This window comes from Podarcis cretensis (assembly GCF_951804945.1).
Source record: "Podarcis cretensis genome assembly, chromosome: 5".
In the NCBI taxonomy this organism is placed as follows: Eukaryota; Metazoa; Chordata; class Lepidosauria; order Squamata; family Lacertidae; genus Podarcis; species Podarcis cretensis.
Genome location: NC_137174.1, coordinates 10,085,408 through 10,100,440, shown reverse-complemented (window position 1 = coordinate 10,100,440; position 15,033 = coordinate 10,085,408). Strand labels below are relative to the sequence as shown.

The 15,033-nt window shown below is 41.4% G+C and overlaps 1 protein-coding gene and 1 long non-coding RNA gene across 5 annotated transcripts in view; one reads left to right on the top strand and one right to left on the bottom strand.

The window, feature by feature from the left end:
• The window catches only part of LETM1 (leucine zipper and EF-hand containing transmembrane protein 1), a 33,163-nt gene that overhangs the window by 11,310 nt on the left and 6,820 nt on the right, over positions 1-15,033 (top strand). The window contains exons 5-13 of one of the 4 annotated variants that reach the window (XM_079975178.1): positions 57-194; positions 2,183-2,386; positions 2,724-2,843; positions 4,281-4,412; positions 6,190-6,369; positions 7,309-7,458; positions 10,905-11,039; positions 12,178-12,368; positions 14,331-14,487. In XM_079975178.1, coding sequence (XP_079831304.1) covers positions 57-194; positions 2,183-2,386; positions 2,724-2,843; positions 4,281-4,412; positions 6,190-6,369; positions 7,309-7,458; positions 10,905-11,039; positions 12,178-12,368; positions 14,331-14,487 — 1,407 coding nt within the window. Of the gene's footprint in view, positions 1-56; positions 195-2,182; positions 2,387-2,723; positions 2,844-4,280; positions 4,413-6,189; positions 6,370-7,305; positions 7,459-10,904; positions 11,040-12,177; positions 12,369-14,330; positions 14,488-15,033 lie in introns of all 4 variants that reach the window. The other 3 variants (XM_079975177.1, XM_079975179.1, XM_079975180.1) reach the window with 3 other exon arrangements.
• LOC307215859 lies at positions 7,598-9,698 on the bottom strand. The gene is made up of 2 exons (XR_013838683.1): positions 8,448-9,698; positions 7,598-8,187 (listed from the first exon to the last, which is right to left on the bottom strand). It is a non-coding gene; the product is annotated as an uncharacterized lncRNA (long non-coding RNA).

The following is a 15,033-nucleotide window of genomic DNA, read 5'->3' as shown; positions in this document are numbered from 1 at the left end:
CAGTTGTGTTCCACTTTTCTTCTGTCATGGAAACCAATTTGTTATTTACTTCTTAGGAAGAGAGATTGAAGAAAGAGCTTAGAGTGAAGCTTGAACTGGCTAAATTTCTTCAAGATACCATTGAAGAGATCGCCTTAAAAAATAAAGCAGCCAAAGGGAATGTTACTAAAGACTTTTCCACCTTCTTTCAAAAGGTAAAATATTCCTTTTTTTACTGATGGGACTTCACCACCTTCTTTTTCCTTGCAGCCGCTTCAAAATTTACTCCAGGGGGTTTCCACAACATTAGATTTCACTCATACTTTGCCTTTCTGCATTAAGCAACCAAGGTGCGTAATGCAGTATAGAAGTTAATGTCAAAAAGCCACATACAACCACAATTAAAAACACTAATTGAAAGCAAGTGCAGGTGTGTAAGAAGAGCAGCCAATCAAAAATCAGAAGCAGAAAAACAAATCACTCTGGCGGTCTAAAGACTTGCCCAGACAACAAGGCCTCCATTTGCTTGTGGGAGTTTAATGCGGGTGAAAGGCACTAAACATGCCTCCTTGGGAGAGAGTTTCAAATCCTAGGCATGACTACTGAAAAGGTACAGTGGTACCTCAGGTTACATATGCTTCAGGTTACAGACTCCGCTAACCCAGAAATACTGCTTCAGGTTAAGAACTTTGCTTCAGGATAAGAACAGAAATCAGGGTCCGGCGGCGTGGCAGCAGCAGGAGGCCCCTAAAGTGGTGCTTCAGGTTAAGAACGGACCTCCGGAACGAATTAAGTACTTAACCCGAGGTACCACTGTACTTTCTTGTATCCTTGCCAAACGTATTTTATGCCATTAGAAATGGTAGTCAGGCTTGAAGCCATGCACTGTTGAATCACACCAAATTATTTCTTTAAATTTTTCCGATGGGAGTTTTTGGTGATTGGTGGGTTGACTTGCTCCTCATCCAAAAGTTTTAGCTTCAGACTTTGACAGCCTTTTGCCTTCCTCCTTAGAGCTATCTATGCTGAATCCCTCTTTATTTCCAGTGGATTCAGCTATCAGACCTCCAAGGCAGTTGGTTGTGGTTTCTGGTCACCTGAAGTGATTTACTCTGTGGGGAAGATTAATGACACTGGCTTCCTGGCAGCCAGGGGTGCTGCTGTTTACTGAGAGAAGGGGAGGCTGGGAGCTCAGCATGGTGAAGGAGCTGCACTGACCTCCCTGCTATTTTCCCCCTTTCCCTCCTGGTAAATGGCAGTGCTGTGGTTGCCAGGAATCTAGCTTTGAGCCTCTGTTCCACTGGGCAGTTCACATCTGATTATCATGGCAAGAAGAGTCTGAGATCCACGCCATACCACATTTCCGCTGTGCATGTCTTTCAAATGAAAGTGGTAGACATTTAAAAGAGAATTGCAGGATAGGGGATCCAAATACTTCGAACTGCTACATGTTACTTTAAAAGTAGATAGCTTCAGATTTTTAAAAATGTAAAGAGCACATATAGTGTTCTTCCATGCATAAGCCCCCATTTTCAAAACTGTTGAAATACAGCTTGTCCAGTCTGGTTAACAACCAATTTAAGATGACAACACTGCTTCATTCAGTACAGCCTTCTTCCTATGCGGAGCAGTGCATGGAAAGCAAGCTTATGGCCTGCCCCACTCAAATGTGTGCTTGCCTTTGTCCAGCTACAGAAGGTTCAGACTTGAGTTGGGGTAGTCAGTGATTGCCACCTGCATTGCACCTCCTATTCTCGGTGTATCAAAAATCTAGCAGCAGTAGCGAATAACCCTTTTCCTTTTGTGTAGAGGCTTTTAAGCAGAGGTCGGGTAACAACCTACCATGGATGTTGTAGCTGTGAACTTCCTGCTTTGGCATGAATTGGTCAACGAGGGTGGGAAACCTAAGACCTGTGTTCTCTGGGCCTGCTCTGCATCCTCCTCAAGTGTCTGGCTGGGATGCGTACTTGAATGGTGGCAATTCTTCATGCTTGTCTAATAGAGAGAGTTATATATAGGTGCTATGGCCGTTGCTTCAAAGGAAAACTGACGGTGTCAGGGTTTTTCACTTGATTCCAAATTACATGTGTGGAGTCATGAGACTGAGACTTATCTCATATATTATTAAAGAACTGCACATTTTTTAAATAAAAGTTGAGGGAATGTAGCTTTAAGTCTTATAAAATGTGTTTTCTACTTTCAGATCCGTGAAACTGGTGAAAGACCAAGCAATGAAGAAATTTTACGATTCTCTAAACTATTTGAAGATGAGCTAACCCTTGATAATCTCACAAGACCTCAGTTGGTTGCTCTCTGTAAACTGTTAGAACTTCAGTCAATCGGGACAAATAATTTTCTTCGTTTTCAGCTAATAATGAGGTTGAGATCTATAAAAGCAGATGATAAAGTAAGAGAATTCCCTTTTGCTACAAATTTTCCAGTTGCTTCTGTTGTTTCTAATGGCTTTTAAAATTACTTTAAGCAACTGCATTGTGGAATGCAGAATTTCATTCATCTGGGAATGTTGGGTCTTTTTCACAATTAGACTTGCAATGGGGCAGCTATAGTCTTACCACGAAACATAGAACAGTAGATTAGAACATACTTGGCAGCCCTTGTTTGCCACTAAACTGAATTCCATCCTGTAATGATATCCTGCTTTCTTGTAATGATTGTATTATTAGGTGACAAAGATAATTTATTCACAGTCATTAGTATAGTTATTGATATTTGTGTCTGTCTAGCTGATCGCTGAGGAAAATGTGGATAGCCTGACGGTTAAAGAGCTACAAGCAGCATGTCGTGCAAGAGGCATGAGAGCACTTGGCGTAACAGAAGACCGTTTGAGGGAACAGCTTAAGCAGGTACTGATGAAGAAAGAAGGGACATGAGCTTCTGATCACCCAAAAGCAGCTTGTGCTGTGTGTGTTTTGGCATTGCCTCTTGGTCCTTCATTTGTGATTCGAGGACCCGCCTCCCACTCATGAATAATAAAGACACGTGGACACAGTAAATTAGGGTTAATGGGCTAGAAAAGGCCCCACCTTTTTTGATTACAGCATGTGAGAGGTATTGGCTTAGGCAATAGACCAACAGCAAATTTTGATTCCACCCACTCGGAGAGGGGTGAGTCTGTCTAGGGTTAACCACCAGTAGGGGGAGCCTGTTGATGCAAACACAACTATAAGCTCTCCCCTGATGTCACCGGGGGTCGTGCCATGGCCTCCAGCCACGCAGGGCATCGGACAGGATCCACGACCGCCGGATTCCTTTAACGGAATACCCATAAGTGAAGGGATAGGCGATGGCCACACCCTGCCCTTCCACACACCAACAACACATTCCAGTGCCTAACCGCCAAATACTGAGAAAGTTGTGACGATTGCTACGAGGTAGGCGAAAAAACCAAGAGGCCGGTGCCAATTTGCCAATTTGGAAAAAACTCCTACCAGGCCCCCTGGGCAACCAGGGCGACCAACCGTAGGTCCCATAGCAAGGTCAAGTGAGAAGCTACGCACTAAAGGGAGGGGTGGGTGAGTAATTTGAAGAAATCCGGCAGCGCAATGGTGGGGAAAGCTGGCGCGGCCGCATTTGAGCGGCTAAGCCACGCCCCCGAGCTGCCACCCGATTGGGTGCCATTCCGGGGTGTGTGGCGTGCCAGCGACAATGGCAGGCAGGGGCCGGAACTCCCCCTGCGCATCGCGGGAATCAGTTCCCGGTCACAATCCCTCCCCTCCAGGAGGAGGAGAGGTTGTACCAGAAGTAATGCATTTAGCATTAAACCTAGAAATGTATACTCTATTCTGACCAAACTAAGCTTCCTAGAGCAAAGGCCTTCCAACACTTTCAGAGTTGACGCCTGAGCCACATAGCCACAAGAGGGCCGTGAAAATTAATGTCCCAAGCTTTTTAGGCTCGTCTACCCATTGGTTGCCAGATGTGAACTATGTTGTCATTTTTTCTGCTCTCCTACCCTGCTGTCGTACCTTTCCAACCCTCCTAGTCCTGTGATGTCCACAATCTTTGCATTGAGCAGGTATGTTGCTATGAGGCAAATATACTTGCCGCAAACTCATATCAGTGTCCCACACTGAGAGTTGTTTACCTAGGAAAGACTATCTGTTATGAGATACCTGTTTAACGTGATATTCTCCTGCCCCAAATCCTTGATGAGCAGCACTTTTATTCAGAAGTTCACTAGCAGTTGAAAAATAAATGGATTAAGGTTGATTTACCCAGTTCATAACTGTTTTGGGGTGCAGAAAGATGTACTGTTCTAATACTTTATCTTTCAATTGCAGTGGTTAGACTTGCATCTGAACCAGGAAATCCCAACTTCACTGCTTATTTTATCCAGAGCTATGTACCTTCCAGATACTCTTTCACCAGCTGACCAGCTTAAAACAACCCTGCAAACACTACCTGAAAGTGTGGTATGTCTTATTTAAATTGCAACTACATTCTGTTAACACCATTGAATCTAAAATCTTTGTTCCTTAGGGGGCTTTCTCTGCTACAGCCATTATATTCAATGTAGTATAATTCCAGTGCTGGGGATGTTCCACATTCTGAAGACTTTTCATCTCTCATCCAGAACAATGCTACTTGTTGATTCACAGCAAATTTGCACCGTCTCATTTCTCATTCATGCTTTACCATTTGAATATAGATATCTAGTTGATATTGCAATTTATTTACGGTTGCCCTCCCTTAATGCACAAATTTAGCAACTGAGGTTTTTTCCACGCCTTATCTCTGTGGTGAAGAGAAGCTGCACTGGGTTAATTTTTATAAGTCAAGCTAGTGGTCAGAGTGCAGGAGCAGGGCAAGTAAGTGCATATTGACTCATTAGTAAGACCAGTGCTTTTTTCTGGGGGGGGGGGTGCAGCGGTACACATACCCCTAAACATTTTGTGAATCTTTGTACTTTTGTCCATTTACTGTGTTTATTTTTCCCAATTTGAACTATAAAATGGTGATTTTCTTGAGTCAAAACGGGAGTACAGTGGACGCTCAGGTTGTGAACGTGATCCGTGCGGGAGGCACGCTCGCAACCTGCAGCGCTGCGTCTGCGCACGCACGGGTTGCGATTCGGTGCTTCTGTGCATGCGCAAGCGCCGAAACCCAGAAGTAACCCATTCTGGTACTTCCGGGTTTTGGTGTGTCCGTAACCCGAAAATGCGCACCCTGAAGCGCCTGTAACCCAAGATATGACTGTACCCCCAAACATTTTTTTAGGGAAAAAAAGCACTGAGTAAGACCTACTTTTAGTCACCTAGCTGAGGTTGGAACTATGTACTGCTTTAGTGCTGTAGACTGTGCTTATGGTGATTTACAAAACCAACTGTTCTTGTATTATCCTTTACAGTTCTTTGGATGGTGGATTGATCCCTGATGTTCAAAGCAAATAAAAGAAAAAGCAGATATTAGAGAGGATTAATTTATTTTTTGATAAACAGTATAGCATCCAGGACATAATTCATCCCTTACCATTATTTTAAAAAACAGAATAAGAAAAAACCTTTTGGCCCATCTTTTGTTTACATTGCTCAGGGAAGCTTGGAACAGTTAAAACAATCAAAACAAACTAATGATAATACTGTGAAAGCAAAGGCAGGCTTGTTTGATAATATCATTTTTAAAATGCACATTCATCACTCATGATGAACTCATGAGCCTTGCCTGCTGAAATTTAAAAGAATTTTGAGTAGGTGTTGCAAAACAGCAAATTCCATGATCTAAAGCAGGCATAGGCAAAAACTCCCCTCCAGATGTTTTGGGACTACAATTCCCATCATCCCTGACCACGTCCTGTTAGCTAAGGATGATGGGAGTTGTAGTCCCAAAACATCTGGAGGGCTGAGTTTGCCTATGCCCGATCTAAATCACATATTTAATAAAAGTTTGCTATTGTCATTTATCTGCATCAGTTTTCCTGTGTGATGTGGAGTAGTGCTAAGGGTGTTAAATAACTGACTGGGATATTCTTGGTTCAAATCACTGGTTGGCCCATTTTGCACTTTTAAGTATTACTCTTCTTGCACCCTGTGTGAGTGAGCAGCATAGGTTTGGTTGGAGCTTTCTTACATTGTAGAATGCAGAAGTAAACAGCTAGACCAGACTGCTAGTACTAAGTTTACTCTTCTGTTAAAATTCCTATAGAACAGTGTAAAATCTGGAAAGTTGATTGGTTTTTTATTTTTGTTTTAGGCCAAAGAAGCTCAAGTTAAAGCAGCAGAAGTGGAAGGAGAAAAAGTGGACAACAAAGCCAGACTGGAGGCAACCCTTCAGGAGGAAGAAGCTATTAGGAAAGAAAACCAAGAAAAAGAATTGGAAAGGCTGTCAGAAGCTGCTGAGAAGGCCAAAGAGACTCTTCAGGTCGCTGAAAGGGTAGGCTCTTTAAAAAGGCACCAGTATTGGTTGTAAACGCTTTACTCCATCCTTATTTAAAATTGCCTTTTTCCCCAGTCTCCCTTAACTGTCTGTGAAGTTGATTTTGCACTTTTTCCAAATGGGCAACTTCCAAATATGTAATAAATACATATAATAAATAACAATAATAAATACATATGATGGTCACGATGCAAAGGGGCACTTGGATGCATACATTTTTTTCCTGCAACTGTTTTAGAAGCTTAATCACACAGATCAGGGGTTTGATATGTAAAAGTAGGGGGAAGTTGTAAGCTTGCACTGGTTACAGGATAATTTTAAGCACTTCTTGTGCCGAACTCCCAACTGTTTTTTAATGTAAAAAAAATGGTTCACTATAAGGGCTCTGATTTTTAGTATCACAATTCTGCACAAACTTGTGACCTTCTATAATCCTTTGCGAAAGAGGAAAATGTATGGTTTCTACCCCCCCCCCCCAAAAAAAAGATTGAAAGGAGTTTAGTGTTACAGGAGCTGCTGCCTGTAGAGTCTCTTCCTACATATTGCCTTTCCAATAATGATCATTACATTGCACATACAGAAGCATCCTGGCCCCAATCAAAAGCTGCTGGCAGAATTCTTTACCCTCTCACTCATCAAAAATTATATCATTGGGAGGGGCATCAATCTGTACCACTATCCAGTGGATCAAGAACTCATCCTCTTTCCTGCCCTTTCAGCTACCCTGCAAATGCAGACATGAAGGTGAAATGAAATTAGTCCCACTCACCAGCCAGAGACAACAGCTGATATAATTCCTTCTCTCCCCATCAAGAACATGTGTTGGAACTGTCAAATGCCATGCATAGAGCTTCAAAGGTGGAATTTGGGGTCGTGTTCATAATGTGTTTTTAAATTCCGGGTTTCATACGATGTTGTCACTTTGTGTTTTAGAAGGAGGTGGATGCAATAGATCTTGATACTTCAGCTGTCCATATAAAGGAGAGCAAGATAGCTGTGGATACCGAACAAGAACTGGCAAAGGTGGACTTGACCCTGCATTCAGAGACTTTGAAAGATACAGCACCCGTATTGGAGGGCATCAAGGTGAATAGTGGGCAAGGCTGAGAGCGAATATACTGCAACGCACCACAATACTTGCCATGTTGGGCTGTTGCAAGATTAACTCTCATCCAAGAAAATCAATAGATTTTGTGGAAGAGCTGCTGTTGGGTTATTTTTAAAAAATTACAGGTGTTTTTCATTTGCAGAACATTGTAAGTGGCTGAAATCTGGGGACATAGTTAGCTACTATGCAGGTGACAATAAATCAGGACTATGTTTTGGGTCTCCTGTGTAAATTATGCCATGAACAGTGACTCTGGGGTGGTTGTTAATTCTGTCTAAATTAGCTAATGAATCCAGTTATGAAAGGTGCAGATTCACACTAAGTGTACGCTGTATATACCAATATTCAGTTAAGATCGCTTCCATTCAGAGCTCCATGTATGTTTCATGGTGCCCAAGATCTCTTGCATTTTTGGGTTGCTTTGAAAGATCATTTTGGTGGAGGTTGCAGAGCTGCACTGCACTTGAAACAAGTTTAAACTTTTCCAAATTGTCCATTAAGAAAAAATATAGGTACAGGCTCTCTACTGTCTATGTTAGGGATAGGAACCTGTAGTCCATGTGTTCCTGGACTATTATCTCCCATCATTTCTGCTCGTTGGTAGTCCAACAAGGCCCACGCATTCTAAGCTATAGATTTTGGGAAGCCTCTTTGCTCAAGAACTGGTTAAAATAATTAAAATAAGGCTGGTTAGGCTACAGTGGTACCTCGGGTTAAGTACTTTATTCGTTCCGGAGGTCTGTTCTTAACCTGAAACTGTTCTTAACCTGAAGCACCACTTTAGCTAATGGGGCCTCCCGCTGCCGCCGTGCCGCCGGAGCCCGATTTCTGTTCTCATCCTGAAGCAAAGTTCTTAACCTGAAGCACTATTTCTGGGTTAGCGGAGTCTGTAACCTGAAGCGTATGTAACCTGAAGCGTATGTAACCTGAAGCGTATGTAACCTGAGGTACCACTGTACTTCCAAACCTGAGTGGTTAGGAGAGTCTCTCTATTCCTTCCACTAGTCTTAATATACCCCAGTGAAGAGTATATTGACTTGAAAGAGATCTTCATTTGGTATTTTTCATTTAGATTCTTCAGCACCCACTTAAAAAACAACAACAGTTGTGGTTTTATGGGTTAATCCTGCCGGCTTATCTCTGTTTCAACAATAGCAAGAATTCACACTTCTTTGAAATGTACTATCTGGGTTAGTAGATATGGAGGATTTGACATGGAGGTTTCTGTATCATATTCTTAACTAGATTGATTAGCTTTTTCTAATATTTATAAATTAATCACAGTGCATAATATATATTTGCTCTTGTTGTGTAGTAATCTTGTATAGTATAGTTTAGCATTCTGTATAGCGTACTTCATGGGTAGCCAACTTGGGCCCAGAGGCTGTGGGAGATTATGGTTCTTCTGAAGGTCATCTGAACCTAGTTATGGCATAAAAAGTGACCCCATCAACTAGTTTGCAATTAACTTGTGGTACATTTTCCAAAAAGAGTTGGCCGCCACTGGTGTACTTCATAGCTTTATAATTTAGTAATTGTGTACCTCTTGCATAGAAGTAGTCGTAAGAACATGGATGTCTACTTATTAGTTCTTGTTATTTTCATGCTGCAAAGTTTGAAGCATGGCTGTGGTGGCTATGTGTTAAGGTTAGGAATGCTTTTTTATTTCTGGAACATTGAAAATTTGAACTTTAAAAGCACCTACTAGAAGTAGTAAAATGGCTTATGAGCAATATCATTTCTGTTAAATTCTAAACTCTGATGTGCCCAATAGTTGTCTTAGACACAAGTCTGTGTTTCTCAAAGTTGGGCCTCTAGCTGATGTCAGACTACAACTCCCATCATCCCTAGCTAGCAGGGCCAGTAGTCAGGGATGATGTGAGTTGTAGTCCAACAGCAGCTGGAGACCCAACTTTGAGAAACACTGGTCTAAGTGATCCTCCTATGATGTCACTTGGCCTGGAAACTTCTATAAGCTTGTGGTAATTCTAGGATTCCCCCCCGCCCTTATTTTAGGCTTTAGTATTTTGATGAAATTTCTTACTGGAAAACTTAATGTGCCTCTTTCCCCACAAGCACTATCCTTTACTTTTTCTAGCAAATTTCCATCTTCTCCTCTTTCTCAGCCCCCAAGAAGCAGGCTTAGTTATTCTAGGCAGTGCGGAGAAAAATACCGACAAGAAAAAGGCACAACACAATTGCTGCCTTTTCTCTCTTGCAAGTACAGTGGTGCCTCGCAAGACGAAATTAATCCGTTCCGCGAGTCTCTCCGTCTTGCGTTTTTCTCGTCTTGCGAAGCACGGCTATTAGCGGCTTTAAGAAAAAGGAAATAAACTCGCAAGAACTTGCAAGACGTTTCGTCTTGCGAAGCAAGCCCATAGGGAAATTAGTCTTGCAAAGCACCTCAAAAAACGGAAAACTCTTTCGTCTGGCCAGTTTTTCGTCTTGCGAGGCATTCGTCTTGCGGGGCACCACTGTACTAAAAAATCTTGTAGAAGATTGTTTCATGGAGTCAGAAACTATATACAGATCTTCCGACTTCCCCTTTTGCCCAGAGAGGACTTGGCCAGTGATTGTTTTCATCTCAACCAATAGCAATTGCTTTTGAAACCCTCTGGGAGTGTAAAGGAAACTTGTATGTTGGACTTTATGCAGGAGCCACATATGAAACTGTTACCCAAGAAAACCTGCAAGGTATCTCCAGAAGATTTTGTAACGATGGCTTCCACCTTCCTTAACTTACAGCTACATCATAGGTTACATGAACAACTTTTGCAGTCCAGATAAGAGAGCAGGAACACGTTGAAAGGGCAAGTGGTTCATGCAGGTGATAGATGCAACTTATGTCGCACATATAAAACAATATCTAGACATACATACCTTTCTGAATCCTGTTCAGCATGGAGATAAACCATGCTGGCATGTAAAGTGGGTGTTGTCTGATAGACATGGAAAAACTATGTCACGGTGGTGCTTTTTCAACAGAGCCAGCCACCTAAGCACATCACTTCTCTCTGTTTTGGTTGGACAAGATGATTGCACATCTCACAGCTTGCACTGTGTCTGTTGCATTTGTGCCGGGTAGAAGTTTGGGAGTCTGGGTTGATTTTTTTCACTCAGCCTGTATATACTGCATTAATCAATCCTATTAATTAGGGGTCTAGTTATTTTAAGATCATTTAACAGCTCTAATATAGGACAGGTAATTATAATCCTGTGCTATTAGTATCATCGTTTATCTATACACATCTTGATGATCAGAAAGTTCTGGATTTCCCATGGAATTACACTTAATTTTTTTTTTTTATTAAAAAGGTAAAATAAAGATGTTGAAAACATAAGAGTAGTTCCAACCGTTTTCTGGAAGGGACACTCTCTTTATAACAATTATTTCATTTCTCTCCCTCCCCCAATTTTTTTTTAGGGTGAAGAAATAACCAAAGAAGAGATTGACTTGTTAAGTGATGCTTGTAGCAAACTGAAGGAACAACAGAAATCGCTAACAAAGGAAAAGGAGGAGCTTGAGGAGCTCAGAGATGATGTGCAGGAATATAGTGAGGTATGAATTTTGAGAGTGTCCTTGGCTGTGTCATAACAGGGCTGCCGTGGTGGGTATGGCCACTCAGTAAACCCCTCTCTCACAGAATGCAGACTAGTGAGGCTGAAAGACAAATAACTTTTCCAAGCACCTGAGTACAAGCCAGAAGTGAGGTCTGAACTCCCATAGCTTTTTGAAGCCACATAATAGGAAGATTGTCACAAATCGATCTCCTTAAGGCCACACCAGACCCCCTTCCTTGAATCCACCAGCTGCTGTGATAGTGAAAAGGATACCCATGGTGGTGGCCAGCTGCTTCTTGTTGCTCCATGTTGACCATAGCTGTCAACTTACAGATTTGAAAATAAGGGACCAGCAGCCTCAAAAATAAGGTATCAGCAGCCAAAAGAAGCCTCAAATGGTGGTTCCCACAGTGCAGCAACCCGGCAAAGGGGATGCAGCAAGGAAAACCACCGTCACCTCTCCGCTGGGAAGCGCTGAGCAAAGGCGAGTCCCCAGGCAATGTGGCCGATTTGATCGGCACAAGGCATGCAAGCTCCACCCCCGCAGTCGTTCTTAGACTCCTTATTGGGTGAGCAATGCAGCCAAGCAACACAGTTGGAGCCTCCCTCCTCCCTGGCCGGCAGGGAGGGAGGGAGAGGAGCTGCTTCCTTTGAAACCCGAGAAATTTAACGGACATCATCAATAAGGCACAGCAGCACTGGGATAAGGGAGTTTCCCGCCAAATAAGGGATGGTTGACAGCTATGTGCTGCTCCTGAAACTCAGAGGTTCAAAGAGCAGTGCAGGGCTGTACTGCATGTTGAGTTCCCAACAGATAGGGCTCCAAAGCATATCACCTGGTGTGATTGACAAGCGAGGTGAGCTTGCCAGGGTTGAGAAAAAGTTTCTCACTCCTGCTGTAGGGGATGCTTAAGTGGAGAACTACGTAGCCATTCAACAAGATCCTTTAAAAAGTAGCCCCCAGGAGTAGGAATATTGTATTTAAAAAATATTCCTAACTCTTTTTTGTCTTACCATAACCTTGATATTCTGCAGTTGTCTTTTGGATGTACATGCAGCATCAAATGCAGCAGATACCTCTGATTTTTGCTAAATACTATGGTTTTATGAACCATGTTTTTTTGTTTGATCCTCAGGATTTGCAAGAGATCAAGGAGTTGTCTAAGGAGGGAGAAGAAGAAATAGTTGAAGAGTCTAAAGCAAGCAAGAGATTGACTAAAAGAGTGAACCGAATGATTGGACAGATTGACAAAATTATCACGGAGTTAGAGACAGAACAAAAAGTGGTAGATGGACAGCTGGACAGTAGTGCTAGCCCTCCCATTGGGTAAGTGTCAGGTGATACAAATAGGGGATTGTTCTTGTGAATATGAGTTGATTCCTTTGCAGAAGGAAGTGTCTCTCAGACTTCTTCAATCCAAATTCTTGCGTATCAGTTCCAAAATATTTACATGGATAATTTATTCTAATCATAACCTAAATAGTGAATGAGACCAAGTACATGCTTATTACAAAACATATACAAAATCATATAATACCAAATTTTATTTCCACTTTAATTTATTGATCTGATTATTCCACTTAAAGCATTGACTCCTATGATTTTGTCTAATCTTTCAAAGCCACCTGAGTTGAATCTGTCCACGTTCAGTTCCATTAGATGAGCCCAGGTTATGTGAGAGGGACTCCAGTATCACCAGAGAGGGAGAAAAACAAATTCTATCCACTCTTCCCTGCATAATTTTCTACACTTGTGTAATTTTGCCTCTTCCTGACCTTTTCTCTAAACTAAAAATCCCAAATGCTTTAACTTTTCCTCTTTGGGGAGCTGCTCCATCCCCTTAATAATTTTGGTTGCCTTTGGAACCTTGTGCTGCTCCACAACATGGAATTGCCCACAGTATTCAAAGGGCAGTTGCCCCATAGATTTTTTTAATGGCATGATGAGGTTGGAGGATGGATGGCGGCTAACAGATTGAGATTGAATCCTGACAAGACAGAAGTACTGTTTTTGGGGGACAGAAGACCATATAACACTGGTCTTGAAAGACCTACGTTGGCTCCCAGTACATTTCCGAGCACAATTCAAAGTGTTGGTGCTGACCTTTAAAGCCCTAAACGGTCTCGGTCCAGTATATCTGAAGGAGCGTGTCCACCCCCGTCGTTCTACCCGGACAGTGAGGTCCAGTGCCGAGGGCCTTCTGGCGGTTCCCTCACTGCGAGAAGTGAGGTTACAGGGAACGAGGCAGAGGGCCTTCTCGGTAGTGGCGCCCTCCCTGTGGAGCGCCCTCCCACCAGATGTCAAAGAGAACAACAACTACCAGACTTTTAGAAGACATCTGAAGGCAGCCCTGTTTAGGGAAGCTTTTAATGTTTGATGTATTACAGTATTTTAAGATTTTTTTGGAAGCCGCCCAGAGTGGCTGGGGAAGCCCAGCCAGATGGGCGGAGTATAAATAAATTATTATTATTATTATTATTATTATTATTATTATTATTATTATTATTATTATCATCATCATCATCATCATCATCCCATATTTTCTACCTGCTTTATCTAGATTTGCCCTTTCTGGGAGAAATCTGATGTGGTTTTTTTAATAAAAAAAACCTTTGCCAATGACCTAACCGCAATAAGTCAACACCTGTTTACAATATTATGCCCTTAGGAAGCATTAGTTTTGGTTCTGGTTCCCTGTAATTCATATACTAATAACTCCCACTAAATAAGTAAAAGTAATTTATGATGCTTTTCTTGAGCTAAATTTTAATAATCCCAATCAAAATTACTACAAGACAAATGTAAGGGATGATATGCCATCAAACAAGTAATTAAAAAATGTGTTGCTTCTAAATAGCAGAAAATAATGAAATGTAAATTATCACTGGTTCTCAAGCATCTCAGAAATCACTGGCGTTCCTTGAGGTTTAGCAAGATTTCTCTTAAGACTGGGCCTTAGCAGGACTTAGACCTTAACATTTCTTGAAATATAGTAGTGGCCAAGCTGTTTTCTCCTCCAAAGGGGATTTGTTGGGTATATGTTTCTAAAGTCCTGAAGCAGAATACTTGTTAGGGTTATAAGAAAAAGAGGTAGCCTGTACTGCCTTTTTCTGAAAAAGCAGGTTACCTCATAGGTTCTGTTGTAGCATGTCTTGGTTTATTTCAGTTTTTTAAATCAAGTTGAATATAAATGTGCCGTCCCTGGTTTTCAGTATGGAATATGGCTAGTGCCATATAGTTTGTTTGTTTTTTTGAAAACCCCTTGTAGTAACTGCTTGCTGTATACAGGTTGTGTTTCCCATTTAGGGAGAATATCATCAGTATCAATGAGCTTATCAATGTGATGAAACAGATTCAGAAGATACCAGAAAGCAAACTAAACAGGCTTGCCCAAGCACTAGATGAAAATAAAGATGGAAAGATTGACATAGATGATGTTTCCAAGGTGAGTCTGCTGAAGAATGTAACCTGTTTTGTTTAATGTTTGTTATTTGTGTTGTTTAAACAATTTGTTTTAACAAATTTAAGACTTAGAAGAAGAAAAAAACCTCCCTTAAATTAATTGACCTTAGAATGAAAATAGTTTGGCTTAATTTGTGGCAGTATGGTGCATTCTATGGTTTGGTTAAATTGTAAAAATGCGATATAGATTCAGAACTTATAAACAAAAGTCTAATTGATGTTGAATAATATACAAGTTTATAAAATCAGAGCAGTAGCAAAACAATTTTCAGTCTTCTCTTCTCCAGGCTAAACATACCCAGCCCCCTTGTATTGTAATTTATACAGACTCATGTCAACAACAATCTTACTTCTTTGGAAAATACCACACTGTCCTTTTGGATTCAACACACTATTTTGAAATTGGGTTGTGGTTGACATTACAAAGCATTTTTGGCATATATGCTTCACTTATTTTCCTCCTTAATTGTAGAGTTTCATAAAAATTGTGAATAAAGCACAATGTAACTTATGCATTTGACATATGTTT